The sequence below is a fragment of the Prionailurus viverrinus genome, chromosome B1 (genome assembly GCF_022837055.1).
Source record: "Prionailurus viverrinus isolate Anna chromosome B1, UM_Priviv_1.0, whole genome shotgun sequence".
NCBI classification, from domain to species: domain Eukaryota; kingdom Metazoa; phylum Chordata; class Mammalia; order Carnivora; family Felidae; genus Prionailurus; species Prionailurus viverrinus.
In genome coordinates this window covers 52,888,617-52,913,263 of record NC_062564.1, presented here as the reverse complement: position 1 = coordinate 52,913,263, position 24,647 = coordinate 52,888,617, and the positions used below count along the sequence as shown (strand labels likewise).

General features: G+C 46.7%; 1 protein-coding gene across 3 annotated transcripts in view; it reads right to left on the bottom strand.

The window, feature by feature from the left end:
• Positions 1-4,483: 4,483 nt before the first annotated feature.
• Positions 4,484-24,647, bottom strand: part of GATA4 (GATA binding protein 4) — an 80,277-nt gene continuing 60,113 nt past the window's right edge. For 2 of the 3 annotated variants that reach the window (XM_047854720.1, XM_047854719.1), the window contains exons 3-7: positions 14,666-14,835; positions 12,801-12,926; positions 9,561-9,648; positions 7,540-7,688; positions 4,484-6,305 (exon numbers count right to left, since the gene is read on the bottom strand). In XM_047854720.1, the coding sequence (XP_047710676.1) occupies positions 6,123-6,305; positions 7,540-7,688; positions 9,561-9,648; positions 12,801-12,926; positions 14,666-14,835 (716 nt within the window). In that variant the 3' untranslated portion in view covers positions 4,484-6,122. The remainder of the gene's footprint in view (positions 6,306-7,539; positions 7,689-9,560; positions 9,649-12,800; positions 12,927-14,665; positions 14,836-24,647) is intronic. The other variant, XM_047854721.1, reaches the window with a different exon arrangement.

Below are 24,647 nucleotides of genomic sequence, written 5' to 3'. Positions count from 1 at the left end.
ATAAAGATGCTGAGGTGGAGAGCAGTTTGGTGAATTGCCCCAACTCGTGCAGCCAGACGATGGCCAGACCTGGACTATAATTTCTGAACCCTCAAATTCCTTTTTTTTTTTTTAGTTTTTTATGTTTATTTTTGAGAGAGAGAGAGCGAGCAGGAAAGAGGCAGAGAGAGAGAGGGAGACACAGAATCCGAAGTAGGCTCCAGGCTCCGAGCTGTCAGCACAGAGCCCGATGAGGGGCTCGAACCCACAAACCATGAGATCATGACGTAAGCCGAAGTCGGATGCTCCACCGACTGAGCCACCCAGGTGCCCCAAATTCCATTTTTTACTCTTTCCAGTGGACTCTCTCTCCAAGGTTGTGGGATTGAGCTCCTGCACGGACAGTGAGGAGCCTGCTTGGGATTGTCTCTCTCTCCCTCTCTCTCTGTCCTTCCCTCCACTCACGTGTGTGTGCTCTCAGAATAAATAAACTTAAAAAAAAAAAACTTCCATTTTTAACTCTTTCTGGCCCTCTCCCTTTTTTTGAGGAAGCAGAAGCATGAATGGAGATGGACACAGAATCCATTCCAGGAGTGTGTATATGCCAGCGGCCCCCTTCTAGAGACCCTGAAATTCACCCAATAGGAACCCACAAGTAATTTTTAAATAGTCAGAAAGTCCCAAGGTAACCATCCTCCTAATTGCTTTACCAAGACTGTAAAGCAGACTAAAAATCTGCCTTGAGTGGGAACTCAGTCACTTCAGTGTATCAACTATCTGGTACTTGGTAGCAGAGATTGGCAGTTATGTTTTTGTTCTTTTTAAAATAGAGGTGTAATTTACACATGGTTGTGTTTTTGATCTATGAAAAACGAGGAAAGGCCTAGATTATTATGTAAATAGAACAATTTCAAAACATGCGAATTAACGCAGGGGTGGGGCGGGGTAAAGGGGACTCGGCTGTGGTAAGGCTAGAAGCCACATTGAGGAAATCTGCAAGGTGAGCTACACCATGAAGCTACTGTCAAGGATGTCAGAGAGACAGGGAGAAAACAGGTGGATTCCTAAAAGTGTTTCTAACCCCCATCACTACAGCAGTGCTGGGGGGTGCTTGGAATAATACAGCAATGAAAAGCCTTTAGGATGAAAAGCATACGAAACGGCATTGCCTATCACTTTGGCAGAGAATCCTGCTTGTACACCTGTTTAGAATTCTCTTATGTCAGTCTTTTCTTACTACATCTATGCCCCAACTCAAACATCTCAGGTTATCAAGAACCCTAGGAATAACAGATATTTTCGATTTTTTATTTGCGTTCTAAGGAAAAGAACAAGGGAGGAATGGCGAATCTAAGTGTTTTCACATCTCTAATTACAATCCATTTCATTTGAGCAAATCCATCTTAAAGAGGCAGCACAAGAGACAAGTCATTGTAAGAGGGGTCTACTAGAGTTATCCACTAGTACTGTTTACTATTACTGAGCTGCTTCTGAACCACTTGCAATCAGAAATTCACTGCTTAGAAACCTCCACTGCTCAGTGATGAGAAGAGCAGGTGCATCTGTTTAAAAAAACCTCTTCTAAACCCAGGGTGGAGGAAGTCACATCTTTGTTTCTCAGGTGAACCAGGGCGACCACAGCTGTACAAGAGAAGACAATCACCAGAGAGCAGGGAGGGGTTGGAGCGTGCGTGATGGGAGTCATGTGCAGAGTGCAGGGGTCGGGGGTGGGGGGACATCTCATTTATCACCCTTCACTCAGGAGGAAAAGCTCCCTGTTCGCATCCATCTGAAGACCTCCCCAGTTGGAGCCTGCAATCACTTCTACAGCCTGGGCCCAGGAGCTGTGGGTGCCTTGCAGGCTTTTTCGGATTCCTCTGTTCCTGGTAACCCATAACACAGCTATCGATCACCTCTGTAAATCTCCCAGGCTTCAGCCAGAAGAGTGAACAAGCAACACACAGACCAAAAGAAAACTGACTTTGAAAAACCAGGTCTGTTTTAATGTCACCTTTGCTTGGATTATTTAGTTCTCCTTGTTACAGACTAGTCTGTTTGCAAATGCCATGCCACAGCCACTGGAGGGGAGATAAGAATCACACTCGGGCCAGCACTCTCCAGGAGGCCAAGAGTGAAATGAAAGCAAGTGCCCAGGAGGCAGGGAGAGCTGGACAAGACTGATTCCACTTCCCAGGCTAAACCCTGAAGCTCTGAGGCTGATCCTTGGTGATGGGATGACTTAAACCTGTGTTATGACATGGCATTTTGGTGGTCTAGCTTCAAGCAAGCCAAGGATACAATCTGAAGATTAGCCTCCAATGTCAGAAAATGATTAAAAAGCCAAAAAACAGTCACCTCCACTCCAAAAACAGCTTTCCAAATGGCTATTTCTCATGCAGTTGGTATTCATGTATGTCAAGTTCTGGGGGCTCGAGGGGTAGGAGGCTCATCCAAATAACCTCTACCCCAGCTCCATTAGGTGCATGTTCAGGGACTATAAATGTATTCTCACTATTGTCAACTGAATTCAAGTATAATCACAGATAAATGTGCTACCAATCATTCCCCTAAAGGAATTCAAAAGTCAAATATTAAGGGAGCGCCTGGGTGGCTCAGGCGGTTAAACGTTCAACTCTTGATGTTGGCTCAGGTCATGATCTCAGGGGCGTGAGACTGAGCCCCACATCAGGCTCTGTGCTGAGCATGGAGCTTGCTTGAGATTCTCTCTCTCCCTCTACCCTTGCTCACACTCTCTCTCAAAAAAAAATTTTTTTAAGTCAAATATTAAGGATTAATGCTCTCCCACCATTAATTTAAACTGTGCTTCAAAAGGTTTTATCATAAGGCCCCCTGGGTGGCTCAGTGGGTCAAACATTTAACCCTTGATTTCGGCTCAGGTTGTGATCCCAGAGTCATGGGATTGAGCCCCATGTAGGGCTCTTAGCTGGCAGTGTGGAGCCTGCTTGGGATTCTCTCTCTTGCTTCCTCTCTCTCTGCCCATCCTCCATTCACGTGCATACACACTCTCTCTCAAAATAAATACACTTAAAAAATAATAACATAAAAAATAATTAAAAATTACAAGACTGTTTTGCCATAGCAAGAGGTGAGACTCTAGGGGAATGTGAAGGATTTTGTAACCTGGACACATGCATTGTTGCTTCACTCACCACACCAGGCCAGACACTTATTCTAATGACACCATCATTGCTAGTGACCAACCCCCCGCCCCCCACCCACCCCAATCCTTCCACACCAGCCACTTTCCGACCCTCTGGGAATTGCATCCTTTAGAATATCCTGATTGGTAATAACCTGACCTCCTTGGTTGGGGAAGCAACCAAGTCCAGTGAGCAAGGAGGCTGAATCTAGCTTGATTATACCAACTAGGATGAAGCCCAAGTTATGACTATACAAGGAATGAGGTTGATCTGGTGTTGTATATAATTCTGTTCTGAAAGCCATTCCTAAAGAGAAGTGGCAAATGTCTTCAACAGAGACTTCATCGTCAGAAAACATGTGCTTCCCAGCATAAATCCTGGTAGGTTTTATTTATGGTTTTGAATCTCTTTTGTTACTCTTAATTGTTAGTTATCTGCTCCTTGTCTTTCTGAATGGTAGCTACATTTAATAGGTTTGGCTATTCCTTAGCAAATTTCAGAGCTTTTTCTGATTTTATGTAAAATAATGGTTGTTTCCATTTTTTTCTTACCTGCTCAAAAATAACAGGGGTGCTGTGAAAGGTCAAAGGCCACCAGTTGCCCAGTGGGCTTGGCATAAGCCAGTTGAGAGAAGGCAGAAGGCACCATGAACAGTTCTGAATGCGGGCAGGTTTGCTTGTCTGGGTCCCATTCCACAGGTGCTGCGTCAGAGGGTGGCCTCAGGACCACTGCCCCCACTCCCACCCCGCTTTTAAGATGAAGCAATGAAGCAATTCTGTAGCTGAAGATGGTGAAGACAAATGGAAAAAGGAGAAGATTTCCTCTCCTCTCTAGAAGCTTGCTTGGATCAAACCATAAAGGAGAAGTGGAAGATGGCAAGAACAACTCAGGTTGACCCCCCAGGATATGTCTTAAACCAGGTGGGCTGGACAGACCACTGCCCTGCACTCTGCTCCATGCCCCAGCCCCTGCTGGCCCCGAGGAAAGCCCTAGAAATGGCTCCCTTCATTGGGCAACAACTGTTGGGCCATAGGAACTTTAATTATTGAGGGCTGGTTGGCCCAACCCTCTCTTGGGAAACCAAAGCCTAGAGGTTACCTGTCAAAGTCGCAAACTAGTCAGTAGCAGGGCTGGGATGAGTGTTCTTTTCACTAGCCACCATCACATACAGAGGAAGTCTTGGCCAACTGCCATAAATGACTGAAGGGAGAAAACGATTTTATGCGGCCTGTGAGCAGATCGGCGAAGGGGCCTCCGTGGCTCAAGATTGCCTGGCAAAGGGCAGCATCGAACCTCCCAGTAATGACTTCTGAGGGAGGAGAAGGAAAAGAGGAGTACAGATAAATTTATTAGTTAAATACTGATTTTACAGCCATTTCACCTTAAGACAATGTTAACAGGTTTGTGGGTCAGGGAAGGTATATGAGGGTGGCCTTCATGGAAGAAAGCAACGTAATGATGATTAAAACAGAATCTTGGTTTAAAAATATTCTCTGCTACAGCCAGTAGGATTTGGGGGTTGGGAGCTGGGGATCTGGGGGGAAGATGTGGTAAGGCCACAGTCAGCTACAGGTCTGTTGACGATGAGGACGAGGAAGGAGAAGTCTTTGCGAGGAGCTCCAGCATCTCGGGCAGAAACGGCAATATGAAGAGGAGAAGAAGGCCAATTCCAGGACAATACAAGGGCCAGACACTCCCTCAAGGCCCACCCTCAGTGTCTTCTCTTATCGGTTGTTGTCTTTCCATTAAGTTTTTGTCATGTTGTGTTTGTTTGCTTTGAACGTATGTTGCAAGATCTCTAGCTTTTTGCCTCCTGGACAGAAGATGTCTTCTGGGGAAAGGATGTAGGTAGGTGCAGGGGCTCCGCATCCCTTGGATGAACTCGGCCTGCTGTCTGAACAAGAGACACAGCTCCGCAGAACAAGAGGGTCATCCACGAGATCCAAGCACAAGAATTCACGGAAACCCCCTGCCCACCCCCGGGGCTGGTGTCCACCAGACACGCTCTTCTGAAGGATCTCAAGTCTTAGGTGAGTGTTTGTCAAACTCGCTTTAGCAGCAGAACCTTTTTTGTACTTACTTGGGACCCACCTGTGTGTGAAGGGGTGGATGAAGGATTTGGGGGGACAGGCGTGGGGGAGGCTGCTGTGTGGCTAAGCTGCCAAGCTCTTGTTTTGTGGAGGGAGAGACATGTTCAAGCTGAAGGCAGAGCTGAATCACTCAGCAGTGGAAGGGATTTTTATTTTCAGAGGCTTTGGGGGTGAGGAGAAGGAGCGGAGGCTTGAGCCTTGGGTCAGGGAAAGGAACTTGGGGGAGGCGAAGTTCCAAGTTGCAATTTTGCCCAAGCCACACGTGGCAGTGGGTGAAGTGGGCCTCTCCTCCATCTCCCCCACGAAGCCCTCAGTAGCATGGGCGCTATACGCAACGTTTCAGGAGCCAAGATTCGGTATTGAGGAAAGCAGGAGTATGCCAAACCTGAAGGGGGAGTGCTGGACAAGGGCAGCAGCTGCCCGGAGGGGCTTGTCGCATCCAAATTCAGGCTGGACCAGGGGTCCCAGAGCCTTCACCCACCCTCAGAGCCCCGGTGCTAGGAACACCATGGAAAAGCCACCATCTTAGGTCATGGTGGTGGAAAGGCAGAGGAGAAAGATATCTCGTCTCTTGTAGGGGAGGGGTAGGGCGGAAAATAAGAAAGAAGTCTCTTACTCCACACAAGGGACTTAAATGTGCTTGTAGTGAAGGGTGGGTTCTTCCAGATCAGAGTCTGGGTTCTTTCCAGTTGCCTACCCTTGAAAAGACATCCGATAAAATCCAATACCCACTTCCCCTAAGCCAAATTGTCAACTTCAAGTTTCTTCCCGGTTGTTCTTCTGGAGTTATTCCCCAACAGAGCAGGCTGGCCCCTGGGAGCCCAGAGCCTCATCTCTGCTGTCCTCCAAGTCCCAAGTCTGTGCCGAAATCTGAGGAGGGAAGGAGGTGACATTATGCAGTGATTATGTCCCCATGACTGTCAGCCAAGGCCAGGCTGTTCCAAGGGTCCTGCTTGGAGCTGGCCTGCGGTGACTGGCTGACAGAAGATGCGTAGCCTTGTGGGGAGAGCTTCAGGGCCGAGAGGACTGGGTGGATGGAGGGCCCGTGGCCAGACATCGCACTGACTGAGAACGTCTGAAAACAAAAAGCGCAAGATGAGCTCAACAGAATCACTCCTGAGGGCTCAGGAGGGGAGGTCCGGGCTGGAGAGGGGAGCCCTGGTACACAGATGTCCCCCAGCTGGCTCCCACCCCAGGAAAGGGATGAGGGGAGAGAGCCCTAGGACAAGGGCAGGACAAGACACCAAGCAACATTTCTCTCTGTTTTTCCTAACCCCTGTGCTGTGGGACCCAAAGGGTCTGTGTGATTCACCAGCTTCTGAGCACTGTGACCCAGTAGAGGTTTGTAGATATTCTGGTTTCTCAGATGGCTCGCATAGTTACATGAGACATCTTCCACAATCTTATCACCGTCAGAAGAGGTGATCCAGATCCACGCCAATCTTATCCGTGCCCAGAAGAGGTTCCTGGCTCTCCTGGTCCTATGGGACCCGGGTTCTTTACCCTGACAGTAAAAGGCTCTTTAGGACACAGACTCCCTCAAGTGCATGCAGACGACAGATCAGAGTTAACGGTAACCAAGCTTGGTTACTGCTTAGAAACTGTAACCAAGCTCAGAACTTCCCTAATCCCAAATAGGGGAACCAAAGAGGGAAGGGGTTGGGGAGTAGGAATGCCATCATATTTGGAAGAGGGAAAGGACAGGACCAGACTCATCTTCTGGACACACGTGAAGCTGGACCTGTGGCCGACCCTCATTAAATGGCAGCCTGCCTGTGACCTCCTCACCAACCCCCTGCCCACCCACCCTGCCCTCCCCACAGTTTCCACACCTCTGCCCACGCCAGGAGGGTCCTCTTCCATCCCTTCCCAAACTTCAAAGAGAAGGTCACACCACCTCTCACTTAGGAGACAGACTTGCTCAGAAAGCCCATGCGCCACCTCCTAGAACCTTCTACAGTTGTACCTCCCTCCCCCAAAGCATGCAGTCTGATTCAGGTTGTGGCTGTGCCATAATGTGTCCCTCCCCACTCCTGGTCTCTGAAGGTCCTGGCACAGAGAAGCTGCTAATCATCTGTCTGTTGTAGTTGTACGTCCAAATCACTGTAATGTGATCAGATGTGCTGAAATAGACCCTTGTGCAGATAGCCCCTATAGGGCCTCAGGTGGGACCCCAAAGGCACCAGGCGGCTCCTGCTGCCACCTGCTGGGGCCCTGCTGAAGCGCGTGTTCCAGCGCTGACCCAGCCACCTGGTGGTCTGAGGTGTACTATCGCACAGGCAGCCCTATCTCCCCACCCAGGGACGTACCTGGGCCATGGAGCTGCTGTGCCCATGGTAGGCCGATAGCCCGGGCTCTGTCTTGATGGGGCGCATCTCTTCGCTGCTGCTGGTGGCTGCGTTGCTGGAGTTGCTGGAAGCACTGGTGACAGGAGGAAGGCTCTCACTACCCGAGGGACCTAAAATAAGGCAGAGTCAGGACACCTAGACCAGGGACAGGGGCGAATGGATGGTAGTCCTTTGAGACAGCTAGGGTAGGTCTGTGCTAACAGCTTTATTTCTATTTGCTGGGGAATGAAGCAGGGCCCTTCATCAGGGCAGGGCGACAATTCTCAAAACGGGACAACTGAAAATATCAGAATTTAAGCAACGGGCTCACCACCCCTTATTCAAACCCTTGAGACTACATGTTTCAGGACTCAGAAGTTTTGGGATTTTAATACTGTATATTATAGAATACTCCCAGCGGAGTCTGAGACAATACTCCGTAACTAAGCACATTAATTGTTCTACAGCAAAACATGTGAATATTCACACATGGGATAAATAAAGACTATAAATAGCCTGAGTCTGTTCAGATTAGGTTTTGCTGCCCAATCTAGCTCCCTACACTGGGAATTTTGGATAGGGGGGCCCTGCTCACCTGAACCAAATGCTTGCTCTATCACTGCAACATGTAAAGAGGTGAAGTTACCTAGGGGAATGTGCTGTGCTTCTAAAACAGTGTGGACACAGGGAGAAAGGCTGAAGACCACTGGCATGAGACACAGAAAATAAGATGTAATAATAAATAAGATCTAAAATAAAATACCTAATCAGATATACTGCCAGAAGGGGTAAGCCATGGTTGAATCTGGGAAAGGAGGACTTGGGTCATGTTCTCAGTAGTGGACAAGGAAAATTTATCTGTTTTTCATGCCTTAGATTAGAAGATAAACTTTGCACTGGATCAGCCGATTTATTTTTTCTGCAACTGCAGCATTTCCCAGTGAAATCTTTGATTTGGTAGCAGTACTGAAGAGGGAATGCTCTTAATAGGAGCATAAGTAGTCCTCATTCTTAATCTAGAAACTGAAAAGGCAAAGTGGCATACTGGACAGGATATGGAGCTTGAAGTGGAAAAACCTGGGTTTTAAGTCCAAGTCTATCCACTCACAGCTGTATGACTCCGGTTAAGTCACTGCCTTCTCTGAGCCCCAGTTTGCTCATTAGTAAAATGCAGATAATTGGTCTCAAGGGGGTCTTTAAGGACCAGGGAGATACTAACTGTAGAGCAGCTTTCTAGAATGCTAAGTACTACGTGATGTTAACTATACTTTGGCTTACAAATCAATTTGTGGATTGAAATTAATGGAATCCTGTCCTCCTAGATCCCTGTTATCTCAAAGAGAACATAATGGAGCTGAGTTCTTGAGTGGCCGCAGTACCAAAGATGGAGGGACCAGTAATGTTCTTTTTCTCTCTGGCCCACAACTGGTCCAGCTGGCCCAGTGCAGCCTTTGCAACTGGAAAGAATTGTGCAACTTGATTTGAGCCTGCTTCAAAAGCTCCCAAAATTTTGCGTGGTGATGTTACTTTTCACTGGGTTATCATTCTCTCCTGAATAGCTGGGATGACGCTTTTTGTGTGTCTCGCGTCCATGAAATACAGCCAGACCAACACTAAACCATCCTACACACCCAGAAAACTGATTGGGAGATTAACACAACAATCTGCACAACCTGAACCACAGGATTCAGCAGGTACGCAACACGAAGAACTGAACTTGGGGAGCAAGAAGCCCTGAAAGGTAGGGAACCCCTTTTGCAGGCGGAGAGAGGATGGAGACTGGGGAGGGGAGGAGCATACGGGAAAAGCACCCCTCCCCTAAAGCAGCTGGAGAGAAAGTGGAAAATTGGAAACAGCCGCAGGGACTAAACTGAATAGCTGGGATGGACAATGCTATCAGTATGCCTTGGTAGCCTGAGCTGACGCACTAAGAATACATGATTTTTACATATTCCAAGGGCCACTGAGTTCTTAATATAATTACACACAATGCTTTTACTCACCTGCTGGTGTCTTAGATTTATTAGGGTTCTTGGGCTTCCGTTTTCTGGTTTGAATCCCCTCTTTCCGCATTGCAAGAGGCCTGGGGACCTAGAGAGTTACAAATCAATATATATGGTTTTCTACTTGCACGTGATCTGCTACCTTATTTAAACACGCACTCACACTATGAGAAGGCAACATCTAAGCAATTCCTCTACAAACCTTAGGGCTGGGACTAAGTGAATCAGCCCCTGGAGCTCCTGCTGAGAAAGAAACCAATGCTGTTCAAATATACTAGCATACTGTACTATATGCTGTGTACTATACTAGCTCTGGAGAAATGGAAGCTTAAAGACACCATTCCTTTCTTCCAGAGCTTCACAGTTTACTGGGAAAGACAGACAAGTAGGAAACAACCAGACTCATAGATGATGTGGGGGAACAGAAAAGAAACACTAAGCTCTGTCCTCGGCCCGGGAGGAGGGGAAGAGGCACATGACCACATCAAGGAAGGCTTCGCTGAGGAGGTGATGCCTAAGTTGTGGGAGGCTGTCGAGTAGACAAGAGGCAGGCATTTCAGGCAGCAGGAGCAGTATGTGCAAAAGCCTTTAGTTTATCAGCAGTATCAGGACACTGTGAAAGTGAAAACGGGGTGCTATTAATAATTATGCCAAGAAAATAGGCAGAAACTGGTGCAGCTCAGTGAATTGAGATGTGAAGTCACTCTAAATAGAGCAGCTCTGCACTGCACTGAGTCTGGTTGGAGCAAATCGTAGTGTTTCCATGGGTGGTGGGGAGCAACCAGAGATTATGTTGGGGAGATGGCCCTGAGGCCAGGTCCTGAGATAAACTATCCATCGGGAACACTTTTACGGCACTGACTTCTCATAAACAAGCAGTGACTGTCAAGCATCATGCTCCTGAACCGTTCACAGATGCCTAAATAAGTGTCTGGGGAGCAGGCTTGCTGGGTCATCTATCTGGTATTTTTAAACATGTGCCCTCCTCACAGCTGGTTTCTCTTAGGCCAGGCCAACCCAAATCTTTTAGTTCCTGGTCCATGCTTTTCTCCTGTATGGGACTAATAAAGGCCATCCCTGAAATACTGAAGGAAAGCAATTGCCACTTGAGAGATTAAACATGGAATGGTTAAGAGAGAAGGGTATCAGATTACATGAACTTGAACCTGCCTTCTAGTCAACTGAGAGGTCAGTGTTCCCACCTTTGGAGGGAAGTAGCCTCTCCTCCCTCCAGCACCCAGCCCCACACTTTGGCCCACTTGAAGCCCATCCTGACTTCAGAAAAATACAGCCCTCATGTTTATCCCCACCAACCTCAGTACTTGTTTTAAAACAATCATGGTAAAATACACATAACATAAAATTTACCATCTTAACCATTTCCAGTTGCGTTAAGTATATTCACATTGTTGTGCGGTCATCACCACCATCCACGTCCAGAACACTTCTCATCTTGCAAAACTAACACTCTGTACCCGTTAAACACTAACTTCCCATTTCCCCCTCCCCTTGGTCCACGGCAGCCTCCATTCTACTTTCTGTCTCTATGAGTTTGACAGCTCTGGGTACCTCATATGAGTAGAATCGTACAAGATTTGTCCTTTTGTGACTGGCTTCTTTCACTTAGCATAATGACTTCAAGGTTCATCCATCTGGTACTATGTGTCAGAATTTACTTCCTTTTAAAGGCTGGATAATATTCCCTTGTGTGGACAGACCACATTTTACTTATCCATCCATGGACCCTTGGGTTACATTCACATTTGGCTCTTATGAATACTGCTGCTGTGGACATGAGGGTACAAGCATCTGTTCAAGACTCTGCTTTCAATTCTTTTTTGGATATACACCCAGAAGTGGGATTGCTGGGTCATATGGTAATTCTGTTTTTAATTTTTTTGAGGACACAATCTGTTTAACACCTGCATAATATTCCTTTATCAGTTTCTTTTACCATTCCCCTACTGAAGAACAAGAATTTCTTTATCCGTTTTCCTCCTGAAGGTTGTTTTTCCCCTCAATTTGCACTATTACAGTGATTCAACAAACATCCTTGATACACTTCTTTGCAGAAGAAAGTGTATTTTCTTATGAATGTTCTTAAGTATACTTTTGGCTATTTTTTTCTCACTATAATAAGAAAACATGGTACACTTCTTGCAATGAGCAGTGAATAATGTATAGAACTGTTGAATCGCTATATTGTACACCTAAACTGAATATAACATTGTATGTTAACTACACTGGAATTCAAACTAAACACCTAATTTAAAAAAAAAAAAAAGAAAGGAAACATGAAAAAAATTCATGTTCATGAAGAATCTTTTCTTAGATTCATGAGACGAAGTTAGTAACAACCCCTCCCACTCCACTACCATCAATCCTGTCCCCATGGGGCGATTGAAATACCAGCCTGTTATGTTTCTTACATTTTAAAACATTCTCAAACAGGTGTGCACATGTACATATCTATACACATATGTATGTGTGTATTCATTCACCCACCCATCTGTATCCGTGTGTGTGTTTCACTCACCCTTACTCCCACAGTAAGGGGTCATAGTATGGGGTCATACTATGTACATTACTTTGCAAATGTGTTTTGTTACTCCAGGTCAAGATACAGGGCTCTGACTTAATTATTTTTTAAACTTCTGCACAATATTTCACACTATAGTTTGTGCCATAGTTTAGTCAACCATTCCTTTAGGAGGCTTTATGACTGTTTCTTGTTTTTGCCACTACAAATACCGCAGCAATAAACAGTTCACACATCATTAGGTACTGATTCTTTTATTGTTTTATAGACTACTTTCCCCAAAGCAGAGCTGCCAAAATCAAAAGATATGTGTGTTTCTTGTCCTTAATAAGAACTACTAGGTTAATTTCCTAACGAATACTTGCAGTAATTCACATGCAAACCAATGATATAGGAGAGTATTTCCCCAAATCCATACCAGCATTTGACTATGCTGGCACCTGATCTTGGACTTCCAGCCTCTAGGAATGTGGAAATAAATTTCCGTTGTTTATAAGCCATCCAGTCTGTGGTGTTTTGTTACAGCAGCCCCAATGGACTAACGCAGCCTGGAAGGTCCCTTCTAAATCTAGGTTTCTTTGCTAAGAAGGGAAAAATGGATTATGATCTGAAAGTTGGAAGACAAGTAAGAAGTGAATAACGGAAACAAACGTGTGGCCGCTGGTAGGCTGCTCACCCCGCCTGGCGGTGGGGTTACTTACGCCATGGAGCTTCATGTAGAGGCCGCAGGCATTGCACACGGGCTCGCCCTCGGCGTTGCGGCGCCACAGGGTGGTGGTGGTGGTCTGGCAGTTGGCACAGGAGAGGCCCACTCGGCGGGAGGCAGACTGCAACAGAGAAGGCAAACCCTTCAAGTCCAAGTAAAAGGCAAGTGCTGCTGCTTCTACTTCGCAGGGAGCACCGAGGGGCTGGCCCTAAGTGGGTGGCAGGGTCAGCCATCGTAGCCCTGTATAAGAATCCCAGAGCACGGCAGGGGGGTGGGGGTGGGCCTGGATGGCTCAGTTGGTTGTGTCCACCTTCAGCTCAGGTCATGATCTCACGGTTCGTGGGTTCGGGCCCCACATCGGGCTCTATGCAGACAGCTCATAGCCTGAAGCCTGCTTCAGATTCTGTGTCTCCCTCTCTCTCTCTGACCCTCAAGTTCTGTTTCTCCTCTAAAAATAAACAAACATTAAAAAAAAAAAAAAAAAAAAAAAAGAGAATCCCAGAGCACGAGGCGCCTGGGTGGCTCAGTCAACTTCGGCTCAGGTCATGACCTCACGGTTTGTGAGTTCGAGCCCCGCATCAGGCTCTGTGCTGACAGCTCAGAGCCTGGAGCCTGCTTCAGATTCTGTGTCTCCTACTCTCTCTTCTGTTCCTCTCTCCCAAAAATAAAAAAAACATTAAAAAAAAGGAAAAAAAAAAGAAAAAAAAGAGCCTAGGGGCGGGGTGGTGAATGAGAACAAGGACTTCAGCTATAGGAGAAGTAGAGTGAATTCTTTTCCTAACTGTAGCATTAGTGGCATTATCAGTCATTCATCAAAGACCTCAGCAAGCACTGGGCACTGGAGGCAGAAAAGCTTTTCTCAAAAGTAGAATAAATGTGGGCTTCCAGTACCAGCCATGGGTGGTGGGTGAACAATTACTGTATTTGAATACATCAAAGACTGAATGGGCCTTGTGACCAGAGAGAAAGGGAAGCATCAGGACTTAACCCCTCTATTTCTCCCTTCCTAATATACACGAAAGCTAGTTTGTGTTGGTCAAAAGAAAATTCTACTAGAAAAGACCATGGAGGCACGAGCCAAAAACCCCATTACAAACACTTTTCCAGCCAGAGGGCCTGATACACCCTGCTTAATCTCCCTGGGCTTTGGGTTTTATCAACTGATCAGTTGAAACAGGGTAAGGAAGAGTCCACCTTGTTCATGGGATAGATGAGAAAACAGGAGATGTAGGAGGCAAGGCTGGACTGGGAACAAGGAAACCTGGGCCCTGGTTCCAGATAGGAGACTCAGTAGCCATGTGACCGTGGGCAAGGCTGTTAGCTTTTCTGAGCCTCACTTTTCACTTCTGCATAATTAAGGTGTTAAAGTAGATGGTCTGGAACATCCTCGTAGCTCAAGCGCACTCTAAAGGGATGAGACATTACTATGTTGCCAACCACCCACCCAACTCCTCAACCCGCCTCCTTTTTAAGAGGACTTGAAAGGGGCTCCTGGGTGGCTCAGTCAGTTGGGCGCCTGACTCCTGGTTTCAGCTCAGGTCATGACCTCACCCTTACGTGAGTTCCAGCCCTGCATCAGCTCTGTGCGGACAGAGCAAAGCCTGCTTAGGATTCTCTCTCTCCCTCCTTCCTTCCCTCCCTCTCACTCCCTCTCACTCACTCTCTCTCTCTCTCTCTGCCCCTCCCCCACTCCTGCTGTCTCTGTCACCCTCAAAAATAAATAAATAAACTTAAACAAACAAACACGACTCGAAGTCCAGAATTCAAAACCTAGGCATTTCCCACCTAAGTGTGAGCCCGAAAGCCGGGGGCCAAGAGGAGGAGGGAAGGGCAGACTCGAGGAGCCGGGCATTTGCTTACCAGCCGGCGCTGGGGCTTGATAAGGGGCCGGTTGATGCCGTTCATCTTGTGGTAGAGGCCGCAGGCGTTGCACAGGTAATGCCCCGTCCCGTCGCGCCTCCAGAGCGGGGTGGACATGGCCCCACAGTTGACACACTCTCTGCCTTCTGAGAAGTCATCAAACATGTCTACTGGGTGGAGAGTAACACAGAGGATTCATTCTTTGTTGGGGCCCAGAAATCTTACATTGGGAAATCTAGAAATAATGTCTTTTCCTTGCAAGAAGTAAAGAGATGGATCACCTCAGGCTGCCTCCCATTTCCTGACTCTGGCCTCAACCCCTGGAGTGGACAGTTTTACTCCCGGGCATCCCAGACATCACAAGGCTCTCCCCAGTCACGAGAAAAAGAAAAGTTGGGCCGCGACCACCGGCAGCCTGGATTTTCATCCCTATCTCTCTTTCAGAGCCTGTATCCCTGAAGGTCTCACCCAACACTGAATTCTGCCCAGACCTTTTTCCTCCCTTTTCCCTTCAAAATGGAGATCCCTTTCCATTTCAATTAAAAAAAAAATTTATTCTGGGAAGTTAGAAAATAAAATGTGTAAAGAAAATACAAATCATATGTAATCCTATGACTGCAAGATCACCAGTGTTATTAACATTTTGTTCTATTATATCCTTTGCAGTACTTTATACATTGACGTATATTTGTGCCTAGTCAAGGTCAAGCTATATAATTTTGAGCCAACTGTTTTCACTTAATACCAAGGCATTTCCCACATTAGACATTCTTCATAAACTTGGGGTGCCTGGGTGGCTCAGTCAGTTAAGCATCCAACTATTGGTTTCAGCTCAGGTCATGATCCAGGGTCATGGAACTGAGCCCCTCGTTGGGCTCTGTGCTGGGTGTGAGCCTGCTTGGGATTCTCTCTCTCTCTCTCTCTCTCTCTCTCTCTCTCCTCTCTTCTTTCTCTCTCTCCCTCTGCCCCTCTCCCCTGCTCTTGCTCTCTCTCTCTCAAATAAAATAAAACACATGAAAGTTTTTAAAAATTCTTTGTAAACTCATTTAGCACAGTATATTATCCATCATACAAATGTGCCATCCTTTATTATTATTATTATTAAACTTTTACTCAATCACTATCCAGCTTCCGATTTTTGTTTTGTAAACACAGCTCATTTGGTGCACAAATCTTAGCATTTCTGCTTATTCTTTTAGGGTGCTCCCCTAGAAGTAGAATTACTGAACCAAAGGGACTACATTTTTTGAAATTTTGAAATCATTTTCATCATTTCATCATTTCAGTATCTGTTTGATATGCTGTATCCTGGTCTGACATGTTTTCCTGCCTACTGCATAAAATGAAGGCCCGCACTGCAAGCAACTGTGACTTAGTGTTGCTCACAGTCCCACGGGCACGTTGCCATCATGGTCAGTCTCCTGCAGTCGTTGACAAACCCGCTACATCACCATCTTTACCGTCCAGGTCTACAGAATTTGACAATCGACAAATTTCACTCTGCCCATTTCAGTTGCCCTGGTGAGATAGGCTGGGGTGGGCTTCTTATTCCCTATGATCTGTATAAAGCCTGGCTCAGAACTTCCAGAAGTCTCTCTGACTCCATGCACCTGCTTCCTATTTTGAAAAATATTTTACATCCTATCCCTATTTTTCATCCCTAAGTACAGCTACCCTGGTATTAGGGTAGTTCTTGTTCTACCCCCAGAGTGGGAGTGGGATCTTCTCTAGTAACAGGGGGATATTTGAAAGGGAGGGTTTTTAAGAGCTCTCCCTCCACGAGGACCTAGCACTGAGGTTTAAGATCCCACATTCTCTAGCTCTGTGGCCCAGCTACTTGCTCTAAGGGAATGCGGGCTGAAGAAGAGCATGGTGGGGGGCCCTCTCCTCAAGTCTGGGTATACAAACAGTCATTTGCACCTGCAAACAAGTAGCTGTGTGTCCACAACGAGTCAACAATGTGCAGGTGTGAGGGGCTATTTGCTCAAGCCAGGGAGCTGAGCACACACAGTCACGAGAGGCTATTTTTGCACCTGGGTCACACTGAGAACCCTCCAGCAAGGTCACCTGCTTTCAGAGCCACACACAAAACAGCAACTGTTGTCCACAGTTTGCTTCCCCATGCCTGGGGGAGGCAAGCAATGAGCCCACACACCACCCTCACTACCATCACCGCCATCACAGCCACCACCACCTGCAAACTGGCATGTGCTGACCTTGCCCTGATCCAGTAAACCCTGTTCCCTTGGCCCAGGCCTTCCCACAAGGGAACTGGGAAGGCCAAGGGAATTCACAGAAGGACCTTTGAACAAGGAGGGGCTTTGGCAATGTCATCCTTTTGGTGGGGATCTGCTGTAAACACTAGATGGCGCTACAGCCTCACAATTGAACCAAGACAGTCGTCTAGCCTAAACCATGCCTTGGGAGTGGAGGACTTTTCTAGATCATTTTTCCAGTCCAAACCTAATGCAACCCTCTTACTCTATTTTTTTTTTTTTTTTTATCACAGAAAGAGCTAAACATACTCAAAAGTGGACAGAACGAACTCTTATTTAATCATCAGCCAGCTTCCAACAAGCTGTGGCCAGTCTGGTCTCATGTATCTCTCTACTGACTTTCCTCTGTCTTGTATAACTAAAGAAAATCCCAGACATTCTACCATTTCGCTCATAAATATTCCAGTATGCAGCTCTCACAGATAAAGATGCACTCTCCTCCTTTTAAAGATAGGCAAACCAGCTTCTTTCCTATGTTTTAGTTTATCTAAAGAAGCCTCTACAGACAAAAATCTCATAATCTGTTCTCTCTTTTGGAGGGGAGATGTCCTCTTCTCATCACACTTAAGGTATTACATGCAGGGACAGAATCTCATTGAAGGAACCATCCTTGAAATTATAGGTCTCTTGGGTGGTGGTTACTGGCCTTATGCTGCATTGAGACCCCAACACAAAAGTTTGCCTTAGAAATTCCTTCACATTTGCCTCACAGAATTGGTTACACACTTGAGCAACTATTTTACTAGCCAGGGAAAGGCACTGGAGGTTGGCAAATAACATATTTACCACCAACAAATGTTTACTGAGCATCGGCTTTTTAAGCCCTCTGATAGATGTCACAGATGCTAAGAGGGAAACTTATTCTCAGAATGCTAATAACCTAGTTGGGCAAATTGAGCCAAAATATCAATAATGGGTAACCGTATTATTCAACTCATATTCAGAACATACCTTAACCTAATTGGGGATTTGGATGGCAAATACTTCTTGCCTAGGGTAGGAAATGCAGAAGTCAGACCCAGATTGAAGGGTCAGGTGTTAACAACGGTAGCCAAAGGAAGAGAATGGATAGGAGGTCAAGGCCATGCTTCCTAAAGATATGCTCTCAGACATCCCATGTCTCTCTACAATCCCCTACACCTCCAAATCTACAGAGATTTCCATATTTTCTACCAGAAAGTCTTGTACCATCCAACCTACTCAATAAGATGTTATAAAATTTTAGATGATTATTGCAAAGACAATGTAACAATAAAGGAAAAGGCTTACCCTGCATGTTAAATGAAAAATGCAATACACAAAATGCCATATCCATTGTGATGGCAGCTAAGCCCACCAGGAAGGAAGTTTTTCTTGGGCCAGTTATTATGATATGGGCTTTTCTTTCTTTTTTTTATTTTATTTTTAAAAAATTTTTTAAAATATATGAAATTTATTGTCAAATTGGTTTCCATACAACACCCAGTGCTCATCCCAAAAGATGCCCTCTTCAATACCCATCACCCACCCTCCCCTCCCTCCCCTGCTCCATCAGCCCTCAGTTTGTTCTCAGTTTTTAAGAGTCTCTTATGCTTTGGCTCTCTCCCACTCTAACCTCTCTCTGGGCTTCTCTTTCTTAAAAATGCCATTCTGGGTGGCTCAGTTGGTTAAGTGCCCAACTCTTGGATTCAGTTCAGGTCATGATCTCATGGTTTCATGAGTTCAAGCCCTGCATCAGGCTCTGTGCTGGTAGCACAGAGCCTGCTTGGGATTCTCTCTCTCTCTCTCTCTCTCTCTCTCTCTCTCTCTCTCTTTCTCTCTCTCCACCCCTCCTCACTCACACTATCTCTGTCTCTCTCCAAATGAATAAACTTAAAAATTAAAAAAAAAACCACCATTCTGTAATGTCATATTGCCTATTTTTAAAAACCTGATTTAGGGGCGCCTGGGTGGCACAGTCGGTTAAGCGTCCGACTTCAGCCAGGTCACGATCTCGCGGTCCGTGAGTTCGAGCCCCACGTCAGACTCTGGGCTGATGGCTCGGAGCCTGGAGCCTGTTTCCAATTCTGTGTCTCCCTCTCTCTCTGCCCCTCCCCCGTTCATGCTCTGCCTCTCTCTGTCCCAAAAATAAATAAACGTTGAAAAAAAAATTTTTTTTAAATAAAATAAAATAAAAAAATAAAAAATAAAAACCTGATTTAAAATAAACAAAAACAGGGGTGCCTGGGTGGCTCAGTTGGTTAAACCTCCGACTTAGGCTCAGGTCATGACCTCATAGTTCATGAGTTCAAGCCCCAAGTAGGGCTGTGTGCTGACAGTTCAGAGCCTGGAGCCTGCTTCAGATGCTGTGTCTCCCTCTTTCTCTGCCCCCACTTACTCTCTCTCTTTCTCAAAAAATAAAATAAACATTAAAAACATAAAACAGAAAACAAAACCAGAAAAATTTTTGATCACGTTAAGCAGCTCCCAGTCCACTATGGGGGTGGGGTGGAGGTGGGGACTATTCTCTCTTGCATCTGACACACACACACACACACACACACACACACACACACACACACACACCCTACCTGGGACAGAAGGAAGGAGAGAACGGAGTTCAAACCTTGCTGCTTAGCAGCCAGGCTGCCATAAATAGGAGGTAATAGGAGGTAATAGGCAGTGAGGGAGCCCCACACCAGCCTGAACATCTGGCAGCATGGACCCTGGTAACAACCATCTCTTATTCCTTCATTAGAAGTGCACTGGGGGGTGGGGTGCCTGGCTGACTCAGCCAGCAAAGCCTGCAACTCTTGATCTCAGGGTTGTGAGTTGAGCGGAGAGATTACTTAAAAAATCTTGGAAAAAAAATTAAGAAATGCACTGGGTGAAACTTCCCAAAGGGCCAGCAGGCGGTGGTCTGAAGCCAGTTTATAAGCCAGATTTCCAAGGGCATAGCTATGACCTTCACTTATGAAAGCCCCACCTACCCAGTGCTGAGCATCATGGGAATGAGTCCAATCACTTAGAGGCCAGTGGGAATTCAACTCTCTCGGAAGTGGGTCAGCATTGCCCCACGTTGGAGAAAAGACTTGTAATAATAGTTGTAAAGTACTTTGCAAATGAGAGGCAAAACTCACAACAATGGCTGTAAAGTGATTTGTAAACACCAAATGAGATAACAATGATGGATGATTGTTAGGTTTGGAGGGGTGGAGAAGGAGTGGGAAGGCCAGGGACAAATCTTCAGAAGGGATTTTTGCAGGAGGGAGGGGATAGATAAAAGAGCTAGGAGATTTGGGAATCTGACCTTTTCTCAAACCACTGGGGCCATGCTCAGAATTGTAAACTGTGTATCACTCCCAGACTTGACCAAGTTGGAGGCTGGTGGGCAGGGAACAAACTGGCAACGTGGTTCACAGGGGACACTTATGAGGTCACAAGGCTGCTGTTCATAGGCAATAGTAATTAATGACTCTTAGCAATCAGAAACACAAAATGAATTGGGTCCTAACCCCGAGAAAGGGGATCTAACTCCTCACCTCCATCCATGACCCACTTCAGAAAACATGGTTTTTAAAGAGGGCAACAAACTCAGCCTGATTTCGTAGACATCCAATTTATTACGGGTGTTCCTAGGAATCACTTCTCCCCAAGTGCCTGAAAGAAAAATGTGGGCCAGGAGGTTGAAGGATCCCACCCCTGACTTCCCCACAGAGAACTGACACAATCAAAGGCAAAGGCTTCGACCTCTCCCCTGACCTGCTCCATCCATCTTGGGGAACCCACCCACAGGCAGGGCTAAGCAAGCCAGGGCTGGTGAGAGAGGGTTTCGGCGGCCTCCATTTTGACCTCAAACTTTTTAGTTGGATTCTTCTTTCCAGCTTGTCTCTAGACGCAGGCAGAAGACCCTGAGGGTAACGCATCCCTGCTGGGAACTCAAAGGACCCCCTCATCAGGGACTACCCTCAGCCAGCAAGACCCTGCCCAGGACTGACTCCAAGACAGCGATCGGTCTGACTTTCACTGCCCACCTGCACAGACCCACGGACCTTTGCCCCACGTTTTCCTTATATAAACCTGGAAGTGTTTTCAGCACTTTGGAGACCGCCTTTCAGATGCTAGTCCACTGTCTTCCTGGGTTGGCCTCACCGAAAGAAATTCCTTTCTGGTTTTGCCACCATTGGTCTCTCTGCCTCTGGATTTTGTCAGTGGGGAATGGCCAAACCTGGTCTGTTTGGGGCCCCCAGACTCAGGTGAACTTGCACCCCCGTGCCCTAGATACACTGGGAGAAAAAAAAAGGAAGAGGGAGAGGGGCAAAGTACGAGGAACAAGGAAAAGGAATCAGAGGTCGGGGTCATGGTTGGCAGCACTAGGTAAGCACTGCCCGAAAGCTGGCTTTGTCCCCCAACTGCCGGAGGTCAAGCTCAGGCCGGTGGGCACTGCCACATGAGTGCCAGCCCACCGGGTTGGTGCCACAGAGCCTGGTTCTGCTCTGCTGTAGAGGTGCCCCTCGGGCTTCCATCTTTTGAGGGATTTCTCTTGCTAGAGAAAGCTGGGTCTTGAGCCAGAGCCCATGTTGAGCCCCTTCCTTCACCCTCAGATGTGGAGACTATCTGACCTCAGGCCCTCCACTGTTTCCGTGGGGGGCACTGAAGCCCCAAACATTTGCCATCTGTCTACTCTGCTGACCCCTGTAGCAAGTGCTGGACATGGAGATCTAGCAGACACAACTGGGGCAAGACCCCTGCCCAAAGTTGTTTTCGTCTGGCTGGGGATACACAATTCAAAACAAGGAATTCTATTAAATGTGACAAACTGCAATGGCACCTAGGCTTTTTCACTCACCCCCACCTCTCTGGGAACATCTTTAGCTGTCCTAGATCACTCCACAATCTGAGGAGAGAAGACACATAAACACAATGGAAATTGCCCATGCTCTGGGCAGCCATTCAATGCTATAAAACTACATCCAGAGGGGATCCAAGGCCTGGGTGATGCCAGAGGAGGTACCTGTCCAGAGACTTCTCCAAGAGCCAAAGGGGCTTCAAGAACAAAGTCCCTAGCCCCACCCATATGTCCCTTGCTGAACCGCAGCCCTGCTGTCCCATCCAAAGTTCACCAGAGATTGTGTATGGATTTCCTGACAGGCCTGGATCTGTCCCCGGGACTGGCGCCTGGGTCTGGGGCACAAGGAGCAAACAGATCCTGAGGTTTTTCTGGCAGCCTGAGCCTTTGGTCTTCTGGGCTTCGTCAGGCTTGGCCTGTGACAGGAGGCTGCCAAGGGGAAGGCGGACACAGCTCCAGCAGCATCCAGGCTGGCAGGGATTAGGGCACCTATTCTGAAAGCTGAACAGAAACGGTTCCCGCCAGGCCTGGCAAGAGTGGGCCATTAGCGTCTGTGGCCTCTGCTTCTGAGCGCTGAAGGACAAAGACGCCAGAGATTCACAGAGATAATCAACTACATTCTGACTGCGGTTTCATGAGATGCGTAACATCGTTAGAATCTTACAAACAAGGAAATGGAAAATAATCTATATGAAACATTTAGCATGCTACATTTCTTAATAGTGGCTGAATAATAGGAGAGAGAGACCTTTAAACTTTTCTCCAGGCGAATATTGTAATTGCACTGGAAATAAACTTTCACCTTTACACACACACATACACACAAACAAAAAACACTGTTGTTCTTCTAGGAGCCTGGCTTCAGGTTTAGAAGGAAAGTTAAAGAACGTGACTCAGGTTAAAAAAAAAAAAAAGGAGAAAGAACATTCTGAGAGGAAGGAAAAAGCATCAAAAACAAGAAGGGAGGAAGAGAGAAAGAAAGAGAAAGCAAAAGGAAGGGGCTGAAGAACAAACGAGACTGAAGAAAAATATTTAGAGCATGTTGCCAAGAGTTAATACCTCCCTCATACGCTAAGAGAAATTGCAAATTACAAACAGAAGGACGAGAAGAAGGCTCTACTCGGTGATTGGTGCCCCATCACTGAAGGGATTATATGGAAAGAGTCAAACATTTGTCCTCCTTTCTGTGACCAACTGGCCCTCCCCTGACATCTAGAAGCCCCCAAATATCCACCTCCAGGTCTACCTGGTGTGTGTTCCTAGTAGGGGCAGAGTGGAAGGTTGGCCCAGGAGGGCAGGCAATAGAAGAATGTTAACGTGGTTCACGTGGTTCGGAAAAGATCTTACTGAATCAATAGCAGAACTGGCATTACAAACCCACGCTGACTGACCAGCTGGCTCTTAACCGTGGGCCTAGAATCCCATGAGCTCCAGCTCCGGACTTCACCATCCTGCTGGGGACCCAATCCTTTCCCCAGAAGCAGACGGTGTCAACCTAAACAGTTCAAAAATCGGTACATGAAAGATCGTTTAGGGTCACAATATAACACGTCAGCAGCAAGGGCTCTAAGAAGTCCAGGACCCACATATGCTCTGTCTTCCTGACTCATATGATCACAGAAGCATCTGAAGGCGCATCTGATTCAATGCTCTTTGGCATACCAATTGAGAAATGCTCCCTAGCCTTCATCTTTGGGAAGATTAGATGTTGAGACCTTCAAGAATCCCCACATGGGAGACTGTAATTACAGTATTAAAGATTTCCCCATGAAATGCAGGGTCACTCACTAGCTCCAGGAGAAATTTCTTGGTGCTTTACAATTCAAAGTTAATCCTCAGCCATGACTAGGTCCTGGGCCTTCAGCATTGTACACAGTTAGGTCCATTAATGATGTAGATTGCCACATTGCTAGGAAAAGTTCTATGGTGTTAGGTGCTGAGAATATGACTTCCTTTGCCACATCTGGAAATTAAACATACACACGTAGACTCCCAGGAGAGGGTCCCCACAGCCCCTTCCCACCTACAGGTGATCTACAGGCTGGAATAGCATCTTTAAAGTAGGCAAATAGGGGGCGCCCGGGTGTCTCAGTCAGTTAAGCGTCCAGCTCTTGATTTCAGTTCTGGTCATAGATCTCACGGTTTGCGCTCTGACATCGCAGAGCCTGCTTGGGATTCTCTCTCTCCCTTTCTCTTCCTGCCCCTCCCCGCTGGTGCTTTCTCTTTCTCTCAAAAATGGTAAACATTAAAAAAAAAAAAAAAAGAAAGCAGGCAAATGGACAAAGCAAAGAAGGGAATGCTCAAAGGCAGGGTTGTGTTATCATTTCTATTTATAAAACTTAACCAAATGTTGATATTTTGTCCTTCTAACAGTAAATGCTTTTGCAAACACTGTTTTGCCCAGTTGTCTCCTCGCGTTATCTGGGTTCCCTCTCTGGGCTTCCCTCTCCCTGCCTCCTGTCCATTACCCCTCAGTGAAGGAGAAGTCTAGGTTCTTCCCTTTGGGTCCTCAGAAAGAAGCCCACGGAGCGTGAGCTCACGCTACTTAGCATGCAGAAGCCTGAGTCTCTACAGGCTGCTGTGTCCAGTGGACTCCCCGTCCTGAAGCACACCCCCCATACCGACCCTCTTAAACCTGGAACCACTGGTGCTCCTCTCTTCTGCCAGGTCTGACCAGGATGCCACATAATTCATCCTCCAGGATGGGGCGCTTCTGAGGGAAAGGGGCATATTGCTAATTACTCCGGAACAACAGATTTAAAATCAGGATGTGTGGCCACTCTAGGCAGAACTCTGGCTGTGAGACCTGCATCACTGATCCTTATGCCCTCTGCGGTCCCCTACAGCCATTTTTCTCCAGTGTCATCAAGTGACTTAAACTGGGCTGATTTACCACCTC